Here is an 18452-nt window from a genome sequence, read left to right as displayed (position 1 = left end):
GACTGAATATATGCAGACGAAGATCACGTAACACCAAAAATAACATGTCAACAATTTTTCAGGGCTACTTTCAAGCATTGTAACTTTGTAAGTGTTAAACGCCCATTCACTAAGAGTGTGTCAAATATTAAAGATACGTTTAAATACATACTATAAATATCGGATTAGCGCTAATTCATTGCTCCATATCGATTGCGGAACCTTGGAACGATGCGTTTGGTAAATGTGATTGGTATCATCAACATTCCTGTTACATGGAAGCGGGGAGATACAACATTGTACGTACAATTTCCTTGACCAACAGTATTCCTTCTGCTAGGAGGTAGACACGTTTTTGCAGATCGAGATTACACTGCGCTATCTTCTATGCATCTCTACTGGAGTCTACCTACCCACGGGCCGACCTAATGAACAGCGTCTCCAAAAGTGGTGTTGGAAGGGTATAAAAAGAGCTGGTGTAAACGTACTCAGCTTACTGTTTATCTGTACTCCACCATGGCCGAAGCGGATGATAGAATGCCTGGAATCGGTACGGATTATTCTCATCTTCGCTGTATCGCTGTCCCTTAAAGAATAACTCTAGACCGGATCTTTAAAAATGCCACCAAGAGCATTGAAGATGCAGAAGAGGCCATGAGCAAAGCCAGGGTGACCTTGGAGAGAGCTAAGGAATCCAAGGATGGGCGGAGCAAGATCGTGTCCACAGCTAGCGAAGTCGTTCATACCTTGCTAGAGCCAGCTTACCAGGTGGCGAATCTATTGCAAACTTTGGGGAGCGTGTGTCCGCCATGCAAAGCTGCCGGACAAACACTCCAGAGCATTGTAGCCCTCGAGTCCAAACGTCGCGAGAACGATGTTCGAATCGTGCTTCTTTTCGTCGATATGGTCAGCAAGCCTATATTTTAGTTAAAGATATACTAAATATGTGATCCAAACAGTCTACAACTTTGATAGTGCTTGGAACTCTGAAACCAGGATTCCAGGAGATCCAGGCTCTAGTAGTCCCTCTTAAAAAAGTGCTGACCGGCATTTGCGATACAATTCAAAGGTTTGGACGGTTCAGCGGGTTCGTATTTACACTCATACCAGGCAGAGATACATATACTCATGGTCACCCTTTACTTGTCAGAGAGTTCTATGGAGCAAAGGGTTTGAAGTCCACGCTCAGTGCGTTTCCTGAAAAATCTTGTGTAAAGGCTCCTTGTACTGAATGAAGAGCAGTACACCTTGTTTTTGCGAATGGAAACAAAGAAGAACTAAACAAATTCCACTCCGGCTTACAGGAACACAAGACGGAGTTGAACAACTTGCTCACAGCCCAGACAAATCTGATTACAGCATCCAACAAAGTGTCATTGGAACGCATTGAAGTTAAAATTAATCTGGTGTACGGCTTCTTTGCATCTCTCACCGATGAGAAGGAAGACCAGGCGATCGAATTCGTTAAAAGTCATGGAGGTGAGGAGAATGTCAAGAATGTACGTTCTATACAATTTCTACACGGGACGTAGATTGAAGCGACTGCACATACTCACAGAATGATTCACTCCTCGATAAACTTGCGTCAAAGTTTGGAGAGACTATCACTCCAAACGTCCTCAGAGCGATCAAAGAAAGTGCAGATGAGACCAGAAAGCAGAGCAGGTCAGTGACACGGTGTAGGTATGTAGAGGTGTTCACTAAATGCACTGAAAAACAGTGCCCTGTTCGATCTCAAGTTCGATTTTGTTTTCAAACAAATAGAACGTTCGACGAAGATGATGATGACTAAAGTGAGTATCTTCGAATTCATGACAATGTCGGGCTAAAGTGTGTTAGGTGGATTCAGGGCTTTATGAGCTCATAAGTGACAACGACATGAAGGTGCTTTTGACCTGGATCCCGGCATTTGAGAGTCTGACCCGTTCTTTTTTTTCCAACCAAAAGGATGTCTGGATGAGTAAGTCCTGAAGATGACTGCAATTGCACCGATTCTGATTTATGTCTGCAGGCATTGTATGTAGATTGCTAATTCAATGATTTACTGGAAGTCCTCACATCAATCAAGGCGACGAAACAATCAAACGTCAAGAGGCGACTATTCATTGATGGCAGGTCACTTGATGTTTTCTGTCAAATTGTGAATTTGAACAATATCAATAGCCACAGCCTACCATTTCAACAGTAAATGGAGGGATAACAAAGTAGATCATGAAGATGTCTGGACAAAGTCTCTCATCTCCAAAGTGCATTGTACGGCATGTTGTACATTTTCGTTAATCTATAGTTTAATCGATCATTTCTAGATCACCCAGGTGAGTACTACCTTCAAAATGAACAATATCTAGTAAAGAGTAACCCGCAGCTATCGGGGACGCCATTGATGACGGTAGGCCTTTAGTGCATCTTCTTGCTTCTACTTCATGTCGTATTTCCCCAATAGACGCGAGTGGATACATCTCTATTGAAGAACTGAACGAGTTTTTGCATAAAAAACCAACGAGATGGACCGTACCAGAATGGATTGCCTAGTAAGCAATACTGCTTTGTCTGTTTACAAATTTGCATATTAATACATCCCTACCTCTTCACAGCTGGGCATATGGTTGGGATGCTGATAACATCTTGTACGGATTTGATTCTACTAGCCTCTTGACGGATGCTGATGGATGAGAACAGTTACAAAGAGAAGATCGAGGAATCCTATTCTCAGCTCGAAATGCAGCGCGTCAAGCACAAGAATCTTATGAAACAGTATCTCGAAGCGCAAAAGACAATCAAATTGATTGCAGGGAGTCCTTACCCTATGAACGGTCTAGAGCCGATCGCAAAGGCTAAAATGAACAATTTGCGTAATGAGTGGCGCGCTAAAACTGAGAAAATCATTGGAGATCGACTGGAAAGTGTGAGCTTCAAGGTGGATCAGACTTCCATGGGTGCAATTTGTGGTAGCGAGAGGATTGAGGCGGTGAGTCAGAGAAACTTTCCAGGTCACAACTCACAACGCACAACTCACTCATTGGTTATATAGACGTTCCTACCGCTCGTTTCACTTATTTTAGATCACCACATTCGCATGCTAGGTCAAGAAGATGTTACCGCCGAAAACATAGAGGAGGCTATAAGCACAATTGATGCCCTGTGCAAGATTGCAATTAGTCGTATTCATGACCTGTGGCACATTTGGAGACGCCAGAGGTTTGATGTGAACGTACAGATACACTATTATGTCAATGGTCTGTTTCAAGCTTATTACGAGGTAATAGCTACTCGTTGAATTTGTCGCCAATGTCACAGTTGACAATTTTCATCCTGACCTTTCATTAGGAAAACCGCTCAGATTTCCAGACATCTAGCCTCGGGGTGCCCAAGGATGGTTGGAACTCTAAGGACAATGCAGGCAGTGCATATGAGCGAAAGGATACTCCAGATACGTTGGCAATCAAAGACGGCAAAGGACATAGTAAAGCAGGAGACGTGTATTTGACGCCGACGAGAACTCCCATTCAGAGTAACAAACGTCCGAGGCATGACATGGAGGAAGATGCAGGATACGGACTAGCAGCGAAATCCAGGAAGAAAAGGACGTAGCAAAGTGGTGAAGACGCGGATATGAAACTCTGCTTTGTAAAGCGAATGTAATTGTCGTAGTACTAGTTAGTAGTGTTGAACATGTCATACTTTTTGCTTCCTTACGTACACAATCCCCACGATAATCTCTTACAAAACCAAGTAAGGACTCAGGAGGCAATGATGAACATTGAACACGATCCATCCTGCTCAAACCACTGAGTTGTTGTAATACAGTCTCGATTTTCTATTGTGGAAATGTCTTGGCTTTGGGGGTGAGCTCCGAACATTGTTCCCCATCATCTGCTCACAATATTAATGAGGCAGCTCTGGTCCTGTCGACCCTAATGCCACTACCTTCCATCCAGTTGCGTCGCGCTACTCAGACAATGAGATTGCGGGAGAACTTGAACCGAAAGATTTAGAATGGTTGTGTGCAGGAGGCTTTGTCTCCGAGACCCAGACGTATTACCACTTCTTGGAGGATGGAACGTTCTTAATGTGCCAGGTGATCCATTCGTCTATTGGGTAAGTCGCACATGTCTGTTGTCCAATTCGATCGCCTGAAAATTGCGTTTGCTTGAAGCGTATGGTATCCTACGGTGCAGTTTACATTCAAGCTGTACAACCCTACAACGAAGGAGCATGTATGGAGGTCAACAAACGTTTCCAACTTCGTTAGTCCCGCTCCTGGTCACGACAAGAGATCCTGTAAGTCGGACCAATTCACGATTACGTATAAATCGAATCCCGGCTCCGATACTCCGGAGTCGTACACTATATTTTCACACGCTGCTGAAGATGTCCAAGTCTCGCTCGATGTTATGCGGCCTGCCTCTGCACCTGGGTGGAAGATTGGAAAGGGTCCCAAGTCAGGCACCTCATACTACGGCCCAGATATCGAGAAACCAGACGGATTTGTGTTCCACAGTTTCTGGCCGCGTACGCAATGTAAGGGCCATATCATATACAAGGGCAAGGCTATTGAAGCAAGCGGACCCGGTATGTATGTTCATGCCATAATGGGCATGCGCCCCAACCTTGTCGCATCGCGGTGGAACTTTGCCGACTTCCAGAGCAACGAACATGGTGGCGTCTCTGCGATCCAGATGGAGCTTACCACGCTCGACGCTTATGGCCCGAAGGGTTCCGGATCGGGAGGAGTGAAGGTCAACTTTGGGTCATTAGTGATTGGTGGGAAACTCGTTTGCGTAACGGCGGAGACGATATTGCCCGGTCAAAAGCCGTCAGATGCGGCTAAGTTCAAATCACGAGCATTCCATTATAATACCATACGCGACCCCGATACTTCGTACGCAGCTCCACAGGAACTTGAATTTATCTGGGCAGGACCATCTACGTTGAAGGATGTGCCGGGTCAATTGTCTGCGTCAGTTAAAGTAGACGTTGGATCCCCGTCGAAACCGAAAGGTCTTGTAGAGAAAGTGGATTTCCTTGCCGAGATTCCTGCCGTCGTGAAGGCTGTAATCAGTTACGTTGCCGGAACGAAGCCGTTCATATATCAGGTTGGTGCTTTTGTCTTGCAACATAGTCTACGACGCTGACGTGCGCTTCGAAGTGGTACAACCCGACGACATTGAAAGTGATTGCTCCAGACTCTATCATCCCAGGTGGATCTGCTGGTATAGAAATTCCGGGTACACTATACAACGAGGCGTCTTTCATCTCTTAATTACCTGCTCTTCCCTGTTGTACTATCTAGCACATCAATGCAAGCAATGGAATATCTCATAATTTCTCTTTGTTTCTCTACTCTTACTCTTACAGATAATGCAAAGAGACGACATAACAGCTTAAAATCTTCTCCATGGACGGGAATATCATGATACTTAACAGACTCCATCGCTCCTGATCGCACATTGACCAAGGTCATGATTCGTAAGTCCATCGTCCCTGGGAAGGATATCCTAAACGATCGTTCCATTAACTATCATTGATAATGGATTTTGAGACAAAGGAACGCACGAAGTCGAAAATTCCAACTGGTAAAGCCAGAGTGACGCAAGCATTGGGCGAGTCGACGAGTGCTCCGACATGGCTTTCCACTGGTGCAGCTGATAACAGTATATCTAGAACAAATAAAGAGTTAGAAAAGCCAACGTCAAGAGAAGGATTGCTCACAGGCTTGTTCACGGGCTAGACGCGCAAATAGTCAGCGAAATGGCTCAAGCCAAAATAATTAATGCGTAAAGAGTCAATCCTCACTATACCCAAGCTGTTACACGTCGTTAGATACAAGTGCGATCAAATCGTTAAGGAAGTATTGAGGAGTGGCATTACCTTCATGAGATATGCGATAGCATTGAGCGCTGCTTGTTTATACGCGACCGTCCTACGGAATGCTCTTCAAAAAGAAGGCATTTATTACTCGGAGTTCATACTTACGCATCCATGTTATACTGCTTTCCGTCGCCATCTACTCCGCTCTGTAATTACCCGAATTGATCCAGAGACAGGTGTTGTCACGTACGATAGTCTACAGAAAGACCTTCGAATACGAGCTTAAATGCGATGAGGATCTGCATAGCGAACAAGCAATGAGAGTAAGCCAACCTTTGAGGAATAAAGCGGATCGATTGGCGACGGCTACAGAATGAGCACATTAGCATTCCAAACCAAGGAGTGAAAAGTTAGTTGATCTAATCACCAAGAATATAGGCTGCTTCAGAGCAAACTTCTCTACGCCTCCTTTGATGATGCTTGTCTTTAACGTAATAATACCGGCCTACAAAAACGGCCGGTAAGCTGATATATGAGACATGAGGAGAATGTATATCACTAACCATTTCAATGGCTCCGCAGAAAGACATCTATTGCTTATGAGAGATTAGTATTACTGGTATGTAGTCCACAAAATTACCTCTCCCTAGAATGTCGATGAATTGAATCAATGGATCGCTATCGTCAAAGAATGCTGGTTGCTCACATCGCCTTGAGAAAAATGCAAATCGCCAACAGACAGGTTTGCTCCTTAACGGTCTGTCAAAATCTGTCGAAGATGCGATGCATAAATATAAGCGTACCTTTTATAAAAACGGGGAAGTAGCATCTCGATCCTCTACAAGATTTAGATTGTGATGACTCAGCCTCTCGCAAGCAAGCCTCGGAAGGCAACGACATACCTTGACAAGTTCTTGATCTACATGCGTTTGATCAATACCTACGTTGACATGTCAGATGAAAACGGGTCTTACATCACAGTTTCCACCATGCTCTCGACCGGGAATCGTCCTAGCGCCTTCCCGTGCAATCTTATCCACGAGATCTATAGGTAGATCCTGTCCGATGTAAGCACCCTTAGGTTCTGGAGGGAAGGCCACGGCTGGCACGGAGTCGGCATGAGCCGCGATGAGTTCGCCTTCGCGCTTGTTCCATGTCGCAAGTAGCTCAGCAGATGGTGCTGTTCCTCTGTGAAATCGTAGCACGAGTCGGTCAGTTGGCGAATTAGGACATTCAGTAGATGAGGTCACATACATGAGACCGGGATGCGATACACCCGCGAAGCGTACCCCGGGAATGTGTCTCGATGTTGCGTATATTCCTGGGAAACTTCAGTACGCACTGGCTATATGCGCATACGTACTCCACGGACCTTCAATGTCCCAAATAGCTTTGCATGCCTTACTGTTAAACTCGCGAGCTGCGGATACTTATGAGCAGGGCCCTAGGCGGACGAACAGTATCTCATACCAAACAATCCGCCTCCGTTGGTCAATTCAAATATACCCTGGGAAGCAAATCATTAGCCTAATATAAACCGTGCTAAGCTGCGAATATGACAAACAGTGAACCCCCAGGGCATTTGCTCGAAAGGTGTGACTGCCACAGTAAATCAACGAACTTTGGATAGGATGGAAACCGAGATAAGCACCATCAAGAATGTCGACGACGAGACAATCTCCCGGCTCTGCGCCTTCCACAGCAATAGGTCCACTCAAATTATGCACCTTCGAGAGATCAACGTTCTTAACATCGTCACTGTCTAGTAATACAAGCTCTCTTAGATTATAAAGTGCATGTGGAATGGCACAGACTTACTATCGTTGTTTCCAATTTGTCCGCCAGTCCAATCTGATTTGGTAGATCTATTTATTTTTCAGAGACAACACCTAGGTTTCCCGTACCGATGCATTCAATCTTGAAAACCTGCACAAGTCTCATAGTAAGAACGTGTTTACATTGCATACATGCAACTCACTTCTCCAGGCTTGACAGCCACCACTGCGGGAATGTCAGGGCTTGACAAGTGCAAACAGTCATAAAATAGAATTAGATATAAAAAGGAATTGATATACTGCCAACGATTATGAAGAGCCTTATCAAAATGATAGACGTGACGTCAGCATGGCTTCATTCACCCAAATATATCAGGCAACTGTACCTTCTGCTTATCCGAGGCCCTTCATAACACAGATTATTCAGTCAAGAATGAGACAAGCTTGCAGATATAATGGACAAACACGAAGGGATTGATCTATGACATGCCAAATTAAGCGTCGGAGTCAAACGGAAGTCGAAAGGAAGTCAATGCACTCACTTTAATCAAAGTCGGATATGGAACAGAGTTTGCTTTGGTAGCCATGGCCTATACTCTGGATCGCGAAGGGATGGAAAGAGAACCTAGACGTCAAGAGGAAGGTGAGAGAGACGAAGAGAAGGACACCTCTGCCATTATTTATCATCAGCTGGTCCAGTTGATAAGGCGCTCAAGACCGTGGTTAAATTCTGGGCCCAATATTCATAGCACCCGTTGAATAGATAAGGTCTGTGAGATTGCGAAGGCTAGAAATAATGAGGTACATATCGAAGAAATGCCAAGTTCCCACCAAATGATATAATTGCAATTGTCACGAGGCCAAATGATAATTTGAAACACAGCAAATAAATACCGTTAATTGTAGATAGGATCGTCACAGTGAGAGTCGTGAGTCGTTACAGATCAGGAAATAGATAGCAAATAGAGATCCGAGTGAGACACAGGAGTATGAATCGTTCCAAATATGCAAATGATCACAGCATACACAAGACAAGAGAGAAGAAAAAACAAACAAGAAGAAACAAGAAGACGAGAAAAAATTGCTACAAACCGTTCTATTGTCCGAATCCTTGTTGATATTTTCTGATTAGATCTTTCAATCGCGCCTGGCCGAAAGCTAGGTCGCTCGCAGCGGGTGCTTTTACAGATTGCGCTCTTGGTGTTGCTGATTCTGATGCAGGTTGTTCCGCAATGGTGGGAATGGCATTTGTTGGTGGGTATGATCGTTTGGGGTATGGTGCTTGTATAGGACGAGCCAGTGATGCAGTGGATGATAATACAGGTGTTGCAAGGGAAGACGACACCACAGCCGGAACGGATGTGGATTTCACCATTCTCGCTCGGCGAGCGGTTAAATCACCAACATTCGTATTTACGTCGTCGTGTTGCTTCTTGGCATGGGGAGGTGTCTTCGACGCTGCCTTGTGTTTGTCAGACGGCGACATCTTTGGCTGGGAACCTTTGAAAGTTGGACTGAAAGTACCAGCCTTCTCAGTCGGTCGGGCTGCAGATGAAGTTGGTTCTTGCTGCGATGCTAAGGACGACCATAGCGTTGCTACTGATGTAACCTTACCACCACGGCCACCACGAGCAGAACGGATATCGTATTTGTGCTCCAACAGTTGACGCTTGTTTGGGAACTCTGCTATTCGACGCAGCACGGGTTTCGGTGGTGATAAACTGTTTGCTAAGGGCGAGTGTAATGTGGGAGCAGGTTCCTTTGGAGGAGATGTCGGAGAACGGGGCTCTTTGGAGGATTTGGTTTTTGGAACCTCGAACGTGGAGGATGTGTCCTTCGCATTATGTAGAATGAATCCAGAGGATCGAGTCGGAATTCCATCTGCCTTCGGAACGTCTGACGTTTCTAGTGCAGGCACCGCTGGAGAGCGAAGTAAAGGGTGCGGATCTATATCCGCTTTAGAAGGAAGGTCGTCAGTAGGAGAAATTGGACTGCTAATTGGTGCAGTGTCGGCTTCAGGAGGTGAGGCAGACTGAAGTCCACCTAACCAAGCTGCTACACGACCAGTTGCAGCTTTCCGAAGTTGAGCTGTATTGCTACTGCGTTTCCCTTTCTCCTTTCCATTGACGGTACGTCTGTCTGGAGACCTATCCTTCTCGGCGCTGACAGCTGGTTTAGCGGGAGTTGAAGTGAGAACCTCATCATCGACATGTAACGCGGGTGATGGCAGTCTATCCAATGACATGTCTGCTCCAAGCGCAAGGCTTGATATAGCTGAGTCATTGAGCGGATCACAACGTGGATCATTCGGCGACGGTATTGTAATCGGACCAGGTAAAACACTTCGAACGTCTATTCGACGGTCGGTGTCAGGCTTGCGAGTTCCAACTTGCTCGAGCAGTTTAGCCTCAAGGGCAGCTAGGCCACTCTCTCTGGCCCAGATCTCTGGACGCGGACGTGTAGGAACTGGCTGTAGAGTAGGTTCCGGTGGAAGCTTCGGCGTGGTAGGCGCATCCAGTGCAGGAGGCCTGGGAAGCGACTTATTCCTCTCATTATTCTTATTTTGAGATTCCAACTCCTCTGCAGCCATGCGTTCTAAATCAATGACATGTTCACTCTTGACAGTTCCTCGGTCAAACGAGAAGGATTGCTTCGGAGTAAGTACTGGTCTAGGAGAGAGAACTTGCTGTTCTTCTGTGGGACTTGCCTTCCTAACTGTGTCCACCGGTGACTGAGTTACTTGCAATGTTCCCGGAGCATTATCAGGTACCGGAGCGAGTGATGTTTGAGGGAACCTATGGGCGGGAGGTGATACTGACCGATTACGCGAGGACATGCGTAGATGAGCAGCAATACGTGACGCTCGTTCTCCTTTTCCAGGTTCACCTTGTTCGGGACGAGCTTCACGTGAATCCGGGTTTGGGGAGATGCCGGTGGAGATGACACCGTTCTGTGTCGGAGGCAGCGCAGCGAGGTTCGTCGGTTGTGTTGGCAGAGCAGGCAATTGTCCCGCAACGAATGGATCCGCGCTTGATGGACGGGCCGGGTAAGCGTATTCCATCAGAGGCGGTGGCGGGTAGTAATAGTGCTGGTCGTGCATCATCATTACTGGCGGGACAGCTTGTGGTGGAGGCGACCAAACTGGCACATTCGGAGTGAGAATAGGCGGTGACATGGGCGGGCTCATATATGCTGTGGGATAAAGATCGTACGTCGGTCCCAGTGGCGGGGATTGATACACAGAATGCACTGGAGGCGAGTACAACCTTTGTGGTAGCTCTGGCGGGGGCGCGAATAACTCTGGAGATGGCGGCAAGAGTTGCATAGCAGCGGGATGAACGATGGAAACGGGCAATTCAAAAATGATGTCCTTGCTGCCAAAACCCATTCCGATCTTGATTTCTATAATGCAACGGACATCAAATAGACTCTCTACCGGCTCGCGACCATCCTCTTCCTCGCCCGTTTCAAGTCGACCGGCGCGCATTCCCTGGGCATTCTTGGGCACCGAAAACACGAGGTTCGCGATACCTTCTGTACCCGGCTGCACAATATAGTCCGGACCTCTAAATGGGACGTTGGCAAGGACGTCCGATATTTGAAGTGACTTTTGGAGGTGAGATGTAGTCGGAAGATGAAGATGACGCGATAAAGTCAAGGAGAGACTGGCTGTCTATTATAGATTTATGTAAGAATACTGCTTCAAAGAAAAGAATTACGGAGAACATACTCGTTTACTAGAATGGTTTTTAACAAACAGTTCGATGCACGCGTCTCGTCCACCAACAATGTACGGATTGAGAATACGCCCCTGGGCCCAAATCTTGCCATTTTCTCCGACAACAACTCCCTCGACATCCGAAGCATCTCCAGGAGCTTCAATTACTGAAATCTCCTTCCTTTCGAGTACTCTTTGCCGTTCACCTCTCCATGATACGCTAGCGCTACCTCGCACCTCGTACTTGAGCTTCGCAAGTCCTTTCCCGAAGTCAATACTAGCAGGAGAGGAGACCGGAAGAGGAAACCGAAAGAAGAACGTTGTTGTCCCTTTTCTCGCCAGATAATAATCCACAGGGAGCATGTCATCATTACCAGGCAATGGATGCGGATGCACGGCATTCGATGGGGGTAAGCCCGGTCCTTGGAAATAACGCGTTAAATGCATGAACGTGTTTGTCGCGGAATGATCGCGCGATGTGAGCTCTAAAAATTCTGTCAGTTTTCAATTACCACTACTCAACTCGCTTCCCTCACCTTGAATTGCAAAGAGCTCAACCCGGATATCACTAATACCCAAACCCCTTTCTGCCTTGCATTCAAGTTCCATTTTGCCCGCTACATGTTCACCGGCTATAAACAACGGATCTGGAAAATATAGGGATACCTTGACCTTGCTGTGTGTCGCAGTTGCATTCATAGGCTCTGGTCGCGCCATGGCGGCGCTGGCATAGGGATGCTGGTCTCTAATTTGACTCTCTATTAGCAGGTCATAGCACGTGGGAAACGAATGAGAGCCAAATCACGTGTTTCTTACAGTTTAAATTTCCCACGACGTTGACCAGCTCAATGACCTCATCATACCTGTATAGGGTACAATAGGCACACTTGCACTGCTGTCTTATCTACTACTTGCTACATCATCTTGGGCATTCTCTTTATCCGTTTCATCCATATTACCACCAAACACTAGTAGTAGACACTCAGAAAAAGCCTTCGAAACACAACGGACCAGCTCCTTCCATAAACCAAAAGTCGACATGCACAAAATAATCTTCTCACGCCCTTCCCTCTTCCTTGGTACCTGCCAAAAATCCACAACCACATTCTTTGGCTTTGTACAGCTGCTCGTAGACTGCCTTCCACCCTTATACTGCCCAAATTTGCTGGGAAATTGCTTTCTGTGGACCCTGACTTTGTCCACTTTCTACCACTACTACTGAGCTACTGGTTACTAATAATCTGAATAGTTTCTATTTCACATATTACACACTCCACTGCCCAGCTCCTGACCAAGTGTCTTGTCTTACAGTATTTTGGAAAATGATTGCAAATCACTGCTTTGACTCAAATCCAATTAGCATTGTCTCAAGTTTGTGATCTGGATGCTCTGGAAAGCAGGAAACAGGAATTGCAGGTCGGACTAATACAAGAGATACTAGCAAGTCATCTAATCAATTAGTACCCGGTTACTCAAACCCTGTCCTATCTTTAATGTAATCAGACATTTGACCTAAGTAGCTCCTTTAGACAAACAAACTGGATCTAGATGAAGTGCTGTCTTTCCTATGCCTACAGACCTTCTTTGTATGTTGTTTACTTTGGATGTTAAGACATTGTCCGGATCCTGAACCTGACCGGTACCTGGATTGAAATGGACATCTGTTTGCTAGCTTAGAGCTCTCCAGACCTGTTGATACAGCTGCCCAATTCGGAACAAATGTTGTCCTATTGCAAGTCAATGTCTGCATTACATACTTCTATATAGGCAGCAATTACAAAAGACCATAACCTCCCTGAAAATTTTCAGGCATTCCGGATGGCCAGTCGGTCGCTGCAGGGCCAGAGAGTTGCAGTCTGTGGCACCAGATTACTCGTCGGAGACGGTTGCAGAATTCGATCTGAAGTGCATTGTCTCCGCCAGGGCAGACACTTCGGAGGTAATTTGCCTGTGGTCCACTTTTCGAAGTTGCAAGAGAAGCCGGTTGCTCAAAGCGCAAGAGAGGACTGCTTGCATACTAAAACTTAAGAGTCAGTATTAATATTATAGTCAGGAGTCATCAAGATCATACTTCAAGAGAATGTGGCTCAAAGGACTCTATTTTACAGTAGTGTCAGCACAAAACGACAGAGATGCAGGCTGCAGTTCACCTTTTCGTGAAGTAGCAGCATCATGTTCGCAAATGCCATGCCTATAGTCATACAGTTCAATTGGGCTGTTCAAAAAGAACGAGTTCTCACTCACAAATGATGGATAAAAAGTACATTGCCCCTGTGCGTGCGTACTCAGAAAATAGTCATAAAATTAAATTTCTAAAAAGTTCAAGAATGACGTACCTCCAGCAAACATTGTCTTTAGAAGATTACTAAATAATCCCGAATTACGATCTGAGTTTGCTTAGTGAAAGCCAACTGAAAATACTCTGACGACTTACAATAGCTAAAGGCTCTTGCCAGCAAGAGTCCAAATACAACTTGTCGAGCGATGAATGGAGCCAAATTAGTCATCAGGCGTGCTCAAGGTAATAATTTTCATTGAAATCCCCACCTGTTGCCTCAGAGACAAGAATAAAATATGCCACCCACTCGTTCTGATCAGAGAATAACAAAAGGCACCCAGAATGGAACAGGCGGACTCGGGCAGCTGACATGTCAGGTCAGTTGTATTAGCCGCTGAAGAGGAGTGAACGAGTACCTCTACCAGACAAAGCAAAAGACACTGATAAATAATAGCCGCCAATTGCGCTACTCTTAAAATCAATGTGAGGAATGCTCCTAGTCTGTTACCAGCAAATTGAAATTACAGTTATCATAAACGCCAAGAAAATAAGTATCGTCCGGCGTCGTCCCCATAGAGCATATATTCTTACGCAGAGCGTCACTAAGTGCAGGTTAGCCCTAGAACATGAATCGTTAATCAAGAAACTTACCCTCAGCACATATATAGCACGAGGAGAGCAATACTGGCAACCACGATTAAAGCGCTTAAATTATTATTCATGGAATTGAATAAACATACGGGAAGAAATGACTACTGCGGCTTCACAATTCTGGGGAAATTGTGTCAGGATCATGCTTCAACGCGTTTTTCCGATGCCCACTGACATCATATGTAGTATCAAAAACTTCCACTTGAATACTTTAGGATCATCAAAGTAGCAAAATTGAAGAGGGGATACTTACTGTAGGTTGTGAACACCGCAGTAATTATTGGAAGGTAACGGTTCGTATAGAAGAGCGCCTTTGGCAGTGAAAACCGGGATGGCCATATAAGCTCCACCTGCAAATGTAATTTTGAACAATCCAGTCCATGCGAGAATTGTTCTGGAGCGCACTTCTCCCTTACTGGTTATCAGATACTCGTGAACCTCCCTTAGAAATTAGCACGAGCCTGCAGCAAAGAAATCATGTAAAGGCGTACTGCAAGGGCCAGAGCGGCGACTAGCGGCGCATTAGATTAGTCGAGTATTACGCAGGCCAGATATCATGTCCCACATTCACAAGCTTACCTGTAAAATACTGTTGAAGATACATGTCAGAGCGTGCTGAAATGCTAGATAATATCAAAATGCATACACGAAAAATCATGACCTCGCTTATTTCAGAATGAATACAGCCCTCATTTTGCAGATGCAGTATAGACATTGGGCTACAGAGTATTGCGGCGAGGAGATGAAAGGATATAGCTAAGAGGCAAACAGGCTAGCGGCTCGATTTACTTGAAAGTGATGATATTTAAGCATCCGATCGTAAACGCTTCTACCGCAGTATACCAATCCGATCAGGTAAGTTAATTACTGCAGATGCACACCTGCGATTCTGACACCTGAAACATCGCATTACTGCACGCGTTGTACGCTCCACTCGATAGAATGGCTTCAGGTAGAAGCGAATATTGTTGGCATAGGATTGAAGCAAGACCTTGTTGTTTTTTTCAATCTGTCAGGTGCTATCCTGACCGTTCACAAGGGAATGAATCACACCTCAGCAACCTTTCGGTTCTTGAAATGTTATACGAAATGAAATTGCAAGGAAGGTCTCGGTAACCTGTGAGTGAAGGAAACGAACACTACTGCAGTGAAGGGAGTGTAGACTGTGTAGTTAGGCTGCGCATCAACAAGTGTCAAGCTATATGGAAGCGTGTGTACTTACCTTCACATCGCTTGTAATTTTGTAATTTTCTGAGTGGTCTCGAACAGTCTTACATGTCACTGCAACAGCGAGTAGATGGTCTGTCCGATTAGTAGCTACTGCCGGACTAGGCAAGGCAAGGAAGGGTTACTGTGTAACCATGGAGAATATTTGTCACACCTTTTGCAGAAAGTAACTGCAATGCCTTTTACAGAAGGTAGGATTATTTGTTTATTTATTTTCATTTGCAGATTCCATTCAAGTTCATTTTTCACTTAATAAAAAATAACATGAAAGTCACTTTTTTCTTCTTGATGCTGCTTTAAAAATATGCAAGGTGTGTGATATATACATTGGACACAGTTTTACATTGTTTGTGTGATCAACAAAGCTTACTGTATATAGAAAGCAGATGCTGAACAACGACAAACAGGGTGCGTCCGCTAAGCGCTTAGTACCTCATCTTAGTCGTTTCATCATCGTCCAAAGTCCCGGAGTCCCGAAATACATACCAAGTTCGCACTGCAAATTTCAACTCGGAAACAGCCCCATCCATACCCCCTGAAACCTGCTTCCCGAAGACAAAAATGGTTGCTACAAAACAAGTCTAACCCTCTCCAACCTTTCCGCCAGTGCATCCAAATAATTCACTCACGTTTCTCGGCTTTATTCACTGTATGCAAACTGTGTTCCACACTCGCTTAACTTTGCAGAGAAGGTCTGCAGTGTGAAGGAGCTTGTGTACATAGGAAACGTGAGTGCAAAGGTAGTGGAGAGTCATGGAGATGAAGAGATGAAGAGGATAGGAGACCCATGAGCTTGTTTGAGGCTTGTGAAGAGGTTGGCAGATGGGGTGGCAGGGTGTTGAGGTGGAGCATGTATTATGAGATGATTAGTTCATCAACAGACGAACCACAAGACAATGACTTCATAATGTCTCAGTTAGAATACATACAATATAAGGATGAGAGACACTGAGCAGTCAATTGTCACCTCACCCCTTGTCTATGTGTGCCCCCTTTAAGTTCTCCCTCTCAACAGGTTATGAGCCTTGAGCTCCCTACATACATGCATCCACTATACACTCTAAACTCTTTACTTGTATACATTTGCACACATTTGCATCATGGTTCCCTCATGTACAGATACACACTGTAAACCAGCTGATGTACCCAAATACTTTGGTCAAAACATTACAATGCTTAAGACTGAAGTGAACTACAAGATGTAGCACTACTGTATTGTTTCTAGTGTTACAGTTATATGCTTTGAACACTTACTAAAGGATGAACCACAGAACAAAGCTAAGAGGGAGATAGCTAAGGCTATTCATGTATGTATAGTTAATAACATTACTGACACAATATTGGCAAACTATATACACTTCAATACATCTATCCCTCAGTTAATGAAAGTACTTGAAGAATGCTTTAACTCTTAGACAGTATGTAAAAAGGCTATTGACAAATTAGTACTGTTTATTTGTAGAGACCATGTAAAACATTTTAGACATACATTAGACAGACTTGAGGAAGCATACACAACTCTGTCTGCTAACAGTGATCCACTACACAACTCTACATACAAAGTAGTAATATTGCTTACTACTCCTGAGTAATATACACACATAGTAAATACAATAATACAATCTACTGATGCCCAAAACAAAGGCAAACCAGTTAATGAACATAAGAAAGTTGAACTGAAGTAACTAATCCTTACATTACAGAATGCCTACAACAATTACTGTACTAAACAAGTATAAGATTCTAATGATCAGACAAAGAATAATACACACATTAATACAATGTATAAAGCTAATAAGTAGAGAAAATTTAATCTGCCAAATCTGTTCAATCTAACAAAAGCAAAATGTTTCAATTGTAGAAAAACAGGACATTTCTCTAAGGAATGCTACAAACCTCCTACTGAAGCTACAAAGCTTGTATGTACTAAACATCAGGCTAACATTGTGTATAAAATGAATCAAACTGTAGAAAACACAACAAACACATTTATTATTAAAAACCTAAACAAAAACAATGTTGAATTAAAGGAAGACAATGTTGAAATGAACAATAATGCTTACACTCTTATTCCAAGCAACCAGGACAAACAATTCGAACAATACACTTCCTAGGTATGTACTAACATATTTACAAATACAATCATAGCTAACAAGAAATCCTATACACAAACAATAGATTTACTTGATTCTGGTACATTAATACATGCTACTCCCTATCTATTTTGATTAACAGATGTATACAACATAACTCCTACAATTGTAACTATTGCAAATAGGTCAACAATGACTCTTAATCAAGCTAGATCTATGTGTATCAAAATCCTAAAGAATATACAAGAAAAAAGTGTTATAACATTACAAAACATCTATTACTATCTACAAATGACCTTTTCCCTCATAAGTTAAGTACTACTATGTAGGGAAGGTTATTCTTTTATGTTTACAAACAATAATTGTACTATAACATTACTATGTAATGAATACATTAGACATATACAATTGAGAAATAACTTGTATATTTTGTACAATAATCACTTATTAAAAACAATGAACAAACTATCTATTTATGATATACATAAACACCTTAGACACATAAGTTACAATTATATTAAACAATTATTAAAGACACAACCAAGTGTACTATCAACTAAAATAACAAACTACAAAGAAAAAGAATGTATTGAATGTATAAAAGCAAATATTGAACATACACTAATACCAAAACTATGTCAATCTCCTCTTGCAAATCAATTTGGAGATCTTATTCATATTAATATTATTGGTCCTATTAAACTGTACACATATAAGAACATACACTACTTATTAACAATTGTAGATGATTCTACTTGTTAGTGTATAATGCTCAAATTACAAACAAAATCTGATGTATATACATAATACATACAATGGACAACTAAAATATTTACACAGTACAGAGTTAAAATAAAGCTTTTACAAAGTAATAATGATACTGTATTCCTTAGTAAAGATTTCCAACAATATTTAGATTC

General features: G+C 43.6%; 5 protein-coding genes across 5 annotated transcripts; 2 read left to right on the top strand and 3 right to left on the bottom strand.

Moving 5' to 3' along the window:
- The first annotated feature begins 204 nt into the window (after positions 1-204).
- On the top strand, positions 205-3660 carry FOMMEDRAFT_17171 (uncharacterized protein). Its single transcript, XM_007262891.1, has 19 exons — positions 205-529; positions 584-885; positions 939-1066; positions 1130-1167; positions 1222-1478; positions 1538-1644; positions 1700-1772; positions 1819-1863; positions 1927-1939; positions 1960-1964; positions 2048-2090; positions 2143-2232; positions 2286-2294; positions 2345-2368; positions 2423-2510; positions 2574-2606; positions 2659-2947; positions 3011-3238; positions 3307-3660. The coding sequence occupies exons 1-19, from the start codon at positions 496-498 to the stop codon at positions 3568-3570; spliced, it is 2070 nt and encodes a 689-aa protein (XP_007262953.1). The 5' UTR covers positions 205-495; the 3' UTR covers positions 3571-3660.
- Positions 3661-3750: 90 nt separating this feature from the next.
- On the top strand, positions 3751-5290 carry FOMMEDRAFT_117583 (survival factor 1). Its single transcript, XM_007262890.1, has 4 exons — positions 3751-3824; positions 3877-4077; positions 4136-5075; positions 5129-5290. Exons 1-4 carry the CDS (start codon positions 3808-3810, stop codon positions 5240-5242), a joined length of 1272 nt encoding a protein of 423 aa, XP_007262952.1. The 5' UTR covers positions 3751-3807; the 3' UTR covers positions 5243-5290.
- A 109-nt stretch (positions 5291-5399) lies between these two features.
- FOMMEDRAFT_75916 (Acetamidase/Formamidase) lies at positions 5400-8152 on the bottom strand (the record flags this gene model as incomplete). The annotated part of the gene is made up of 24 exons (XM_007262889.1): positions 5400-5477; positions 5536-5639; positions 5692-5706; positions 5776-5785; positions 5851-5902; positions 5956-5986; positions 6041-6071; positions 6124-6156; positions 6218-6295; positions 6354-6380; positions 6497-6540; positions 6594-6628; positions 6693-6709; positions 6765-6978; positions 7045-7111; positions 7163-7210; positions 7261-7297; positions 7355-7389; positions 7442-7552; positions 7609-7641; positions 7695-7716; positions 7769-7808; positions 7866-7885; positions 8108-8152. 24 exons carry the CDS (start codon positions 8150-8152, stop codon positions 5400-5402), a joined length of 1227 nt encoding a protein of 408 aa, XP_007262951.1.
- A 509-nt stretch (positions 8153-8661) lies between these two features.
- On the bottom strand, positions 8662-12000 carry FOMMEDRAFT_165411 (uncharacterized protein; the record flags this gene model as incomplete). The annotated part of the gene is made up of 3 exons (XM_007262888.1): positions 8662-11238; positions 11296-11768; positions 11820-12000. 3 exons carry the CDS (start codon positions 11998-12000, stop codon positions 8662-8664), a joined length of 3231 nt encoding a protein of 1076 aa, XP_007262950.1.
- Positions 12001-13057: 1057 nt separating this feature from the next.
- Positions 13058-14816, bottom strand: FOMMEDRAFT_151984 (uncharacterized protein; the record flags this gene model as incomplete). Its single annotated transcript, XM_007262887.1, has 13 exons — positions 13058-13300; positions 13355-13380; positions 13434-13474; positions 13869-13926; positions 13978-14032; positions 14087-14163; positions 14213-14245; positions 14302-14332; positions 14388-14413; positions 14466-14562; positions 14618-14650; positions 14704-14723; positions 14792-14816. 13 exons carry the CDS (start codon positions 14814-14816, stop codon positions 13058-13060), a joined length of 765 nt encoding a protein of 254 aa, XP_007262949.1.
- Between the last annotated feature and the right edge of the window lie 3636 nt (positions 14817-18452).

Source organism: Fomitiporia mediterranea (assembly GCF_000271605.1).
Source record: "Fomitiporia mediterranea MF3/22 unplaced genomic scaffold FOMMEscaffold_2, whole genome shotgun sequence".
In the NCBI taxonomy this organism is placed as follows: domain Eukaryota; kingdom Fungi; phylum Basidiomycota; class Agaricomycetes; order Hymenochaetales; family Hymenochaetaceae; genus Fomitiporia; species Fomitiporia mediterranea.
This window is presented reverse-complemented; position numbering and strand designations above follow the sequence as displayed.

Coding starts and splice junctions, on each gene's coding strand:
- FOMMEDRAFT_17171 (XM_007262891.1), top strand. CDS start 496: ATGGCCGAAGCGGATGATAGAATGCCTGGAATCG. Junction 1,168..1,221: donor GGGTTTGAAGTCCACGCTCA/GTGCGTTTCCTG, acceptor AATGAAGAGCAG/TACACCTTGTTTTTGCGAAT. Junction 2,369..2,422: donor CGGGGACGCCATTGATGACG/GTAGGCCTTTAG, acceptor TTTCCCCAATAG/ACGCGAGTGGATACATCTCT.
- FOMMEDRAFT_117583 (XM_007262890.1), top strand. Junction 4,078..4,135: donor GTGATCCATTCGTCTATTGG/GTAAGTCGCACA, acceptor GTTTGCTTGAAG/CGTATGGTATCCTACGGTGC. Junction 5,076..5,128: donor CGAAGCCGTTCATATATCAG/GTTGGTGCTTTT, acceptor TGCGCTTCGAAG/TGGTACAACCCGACGACATT.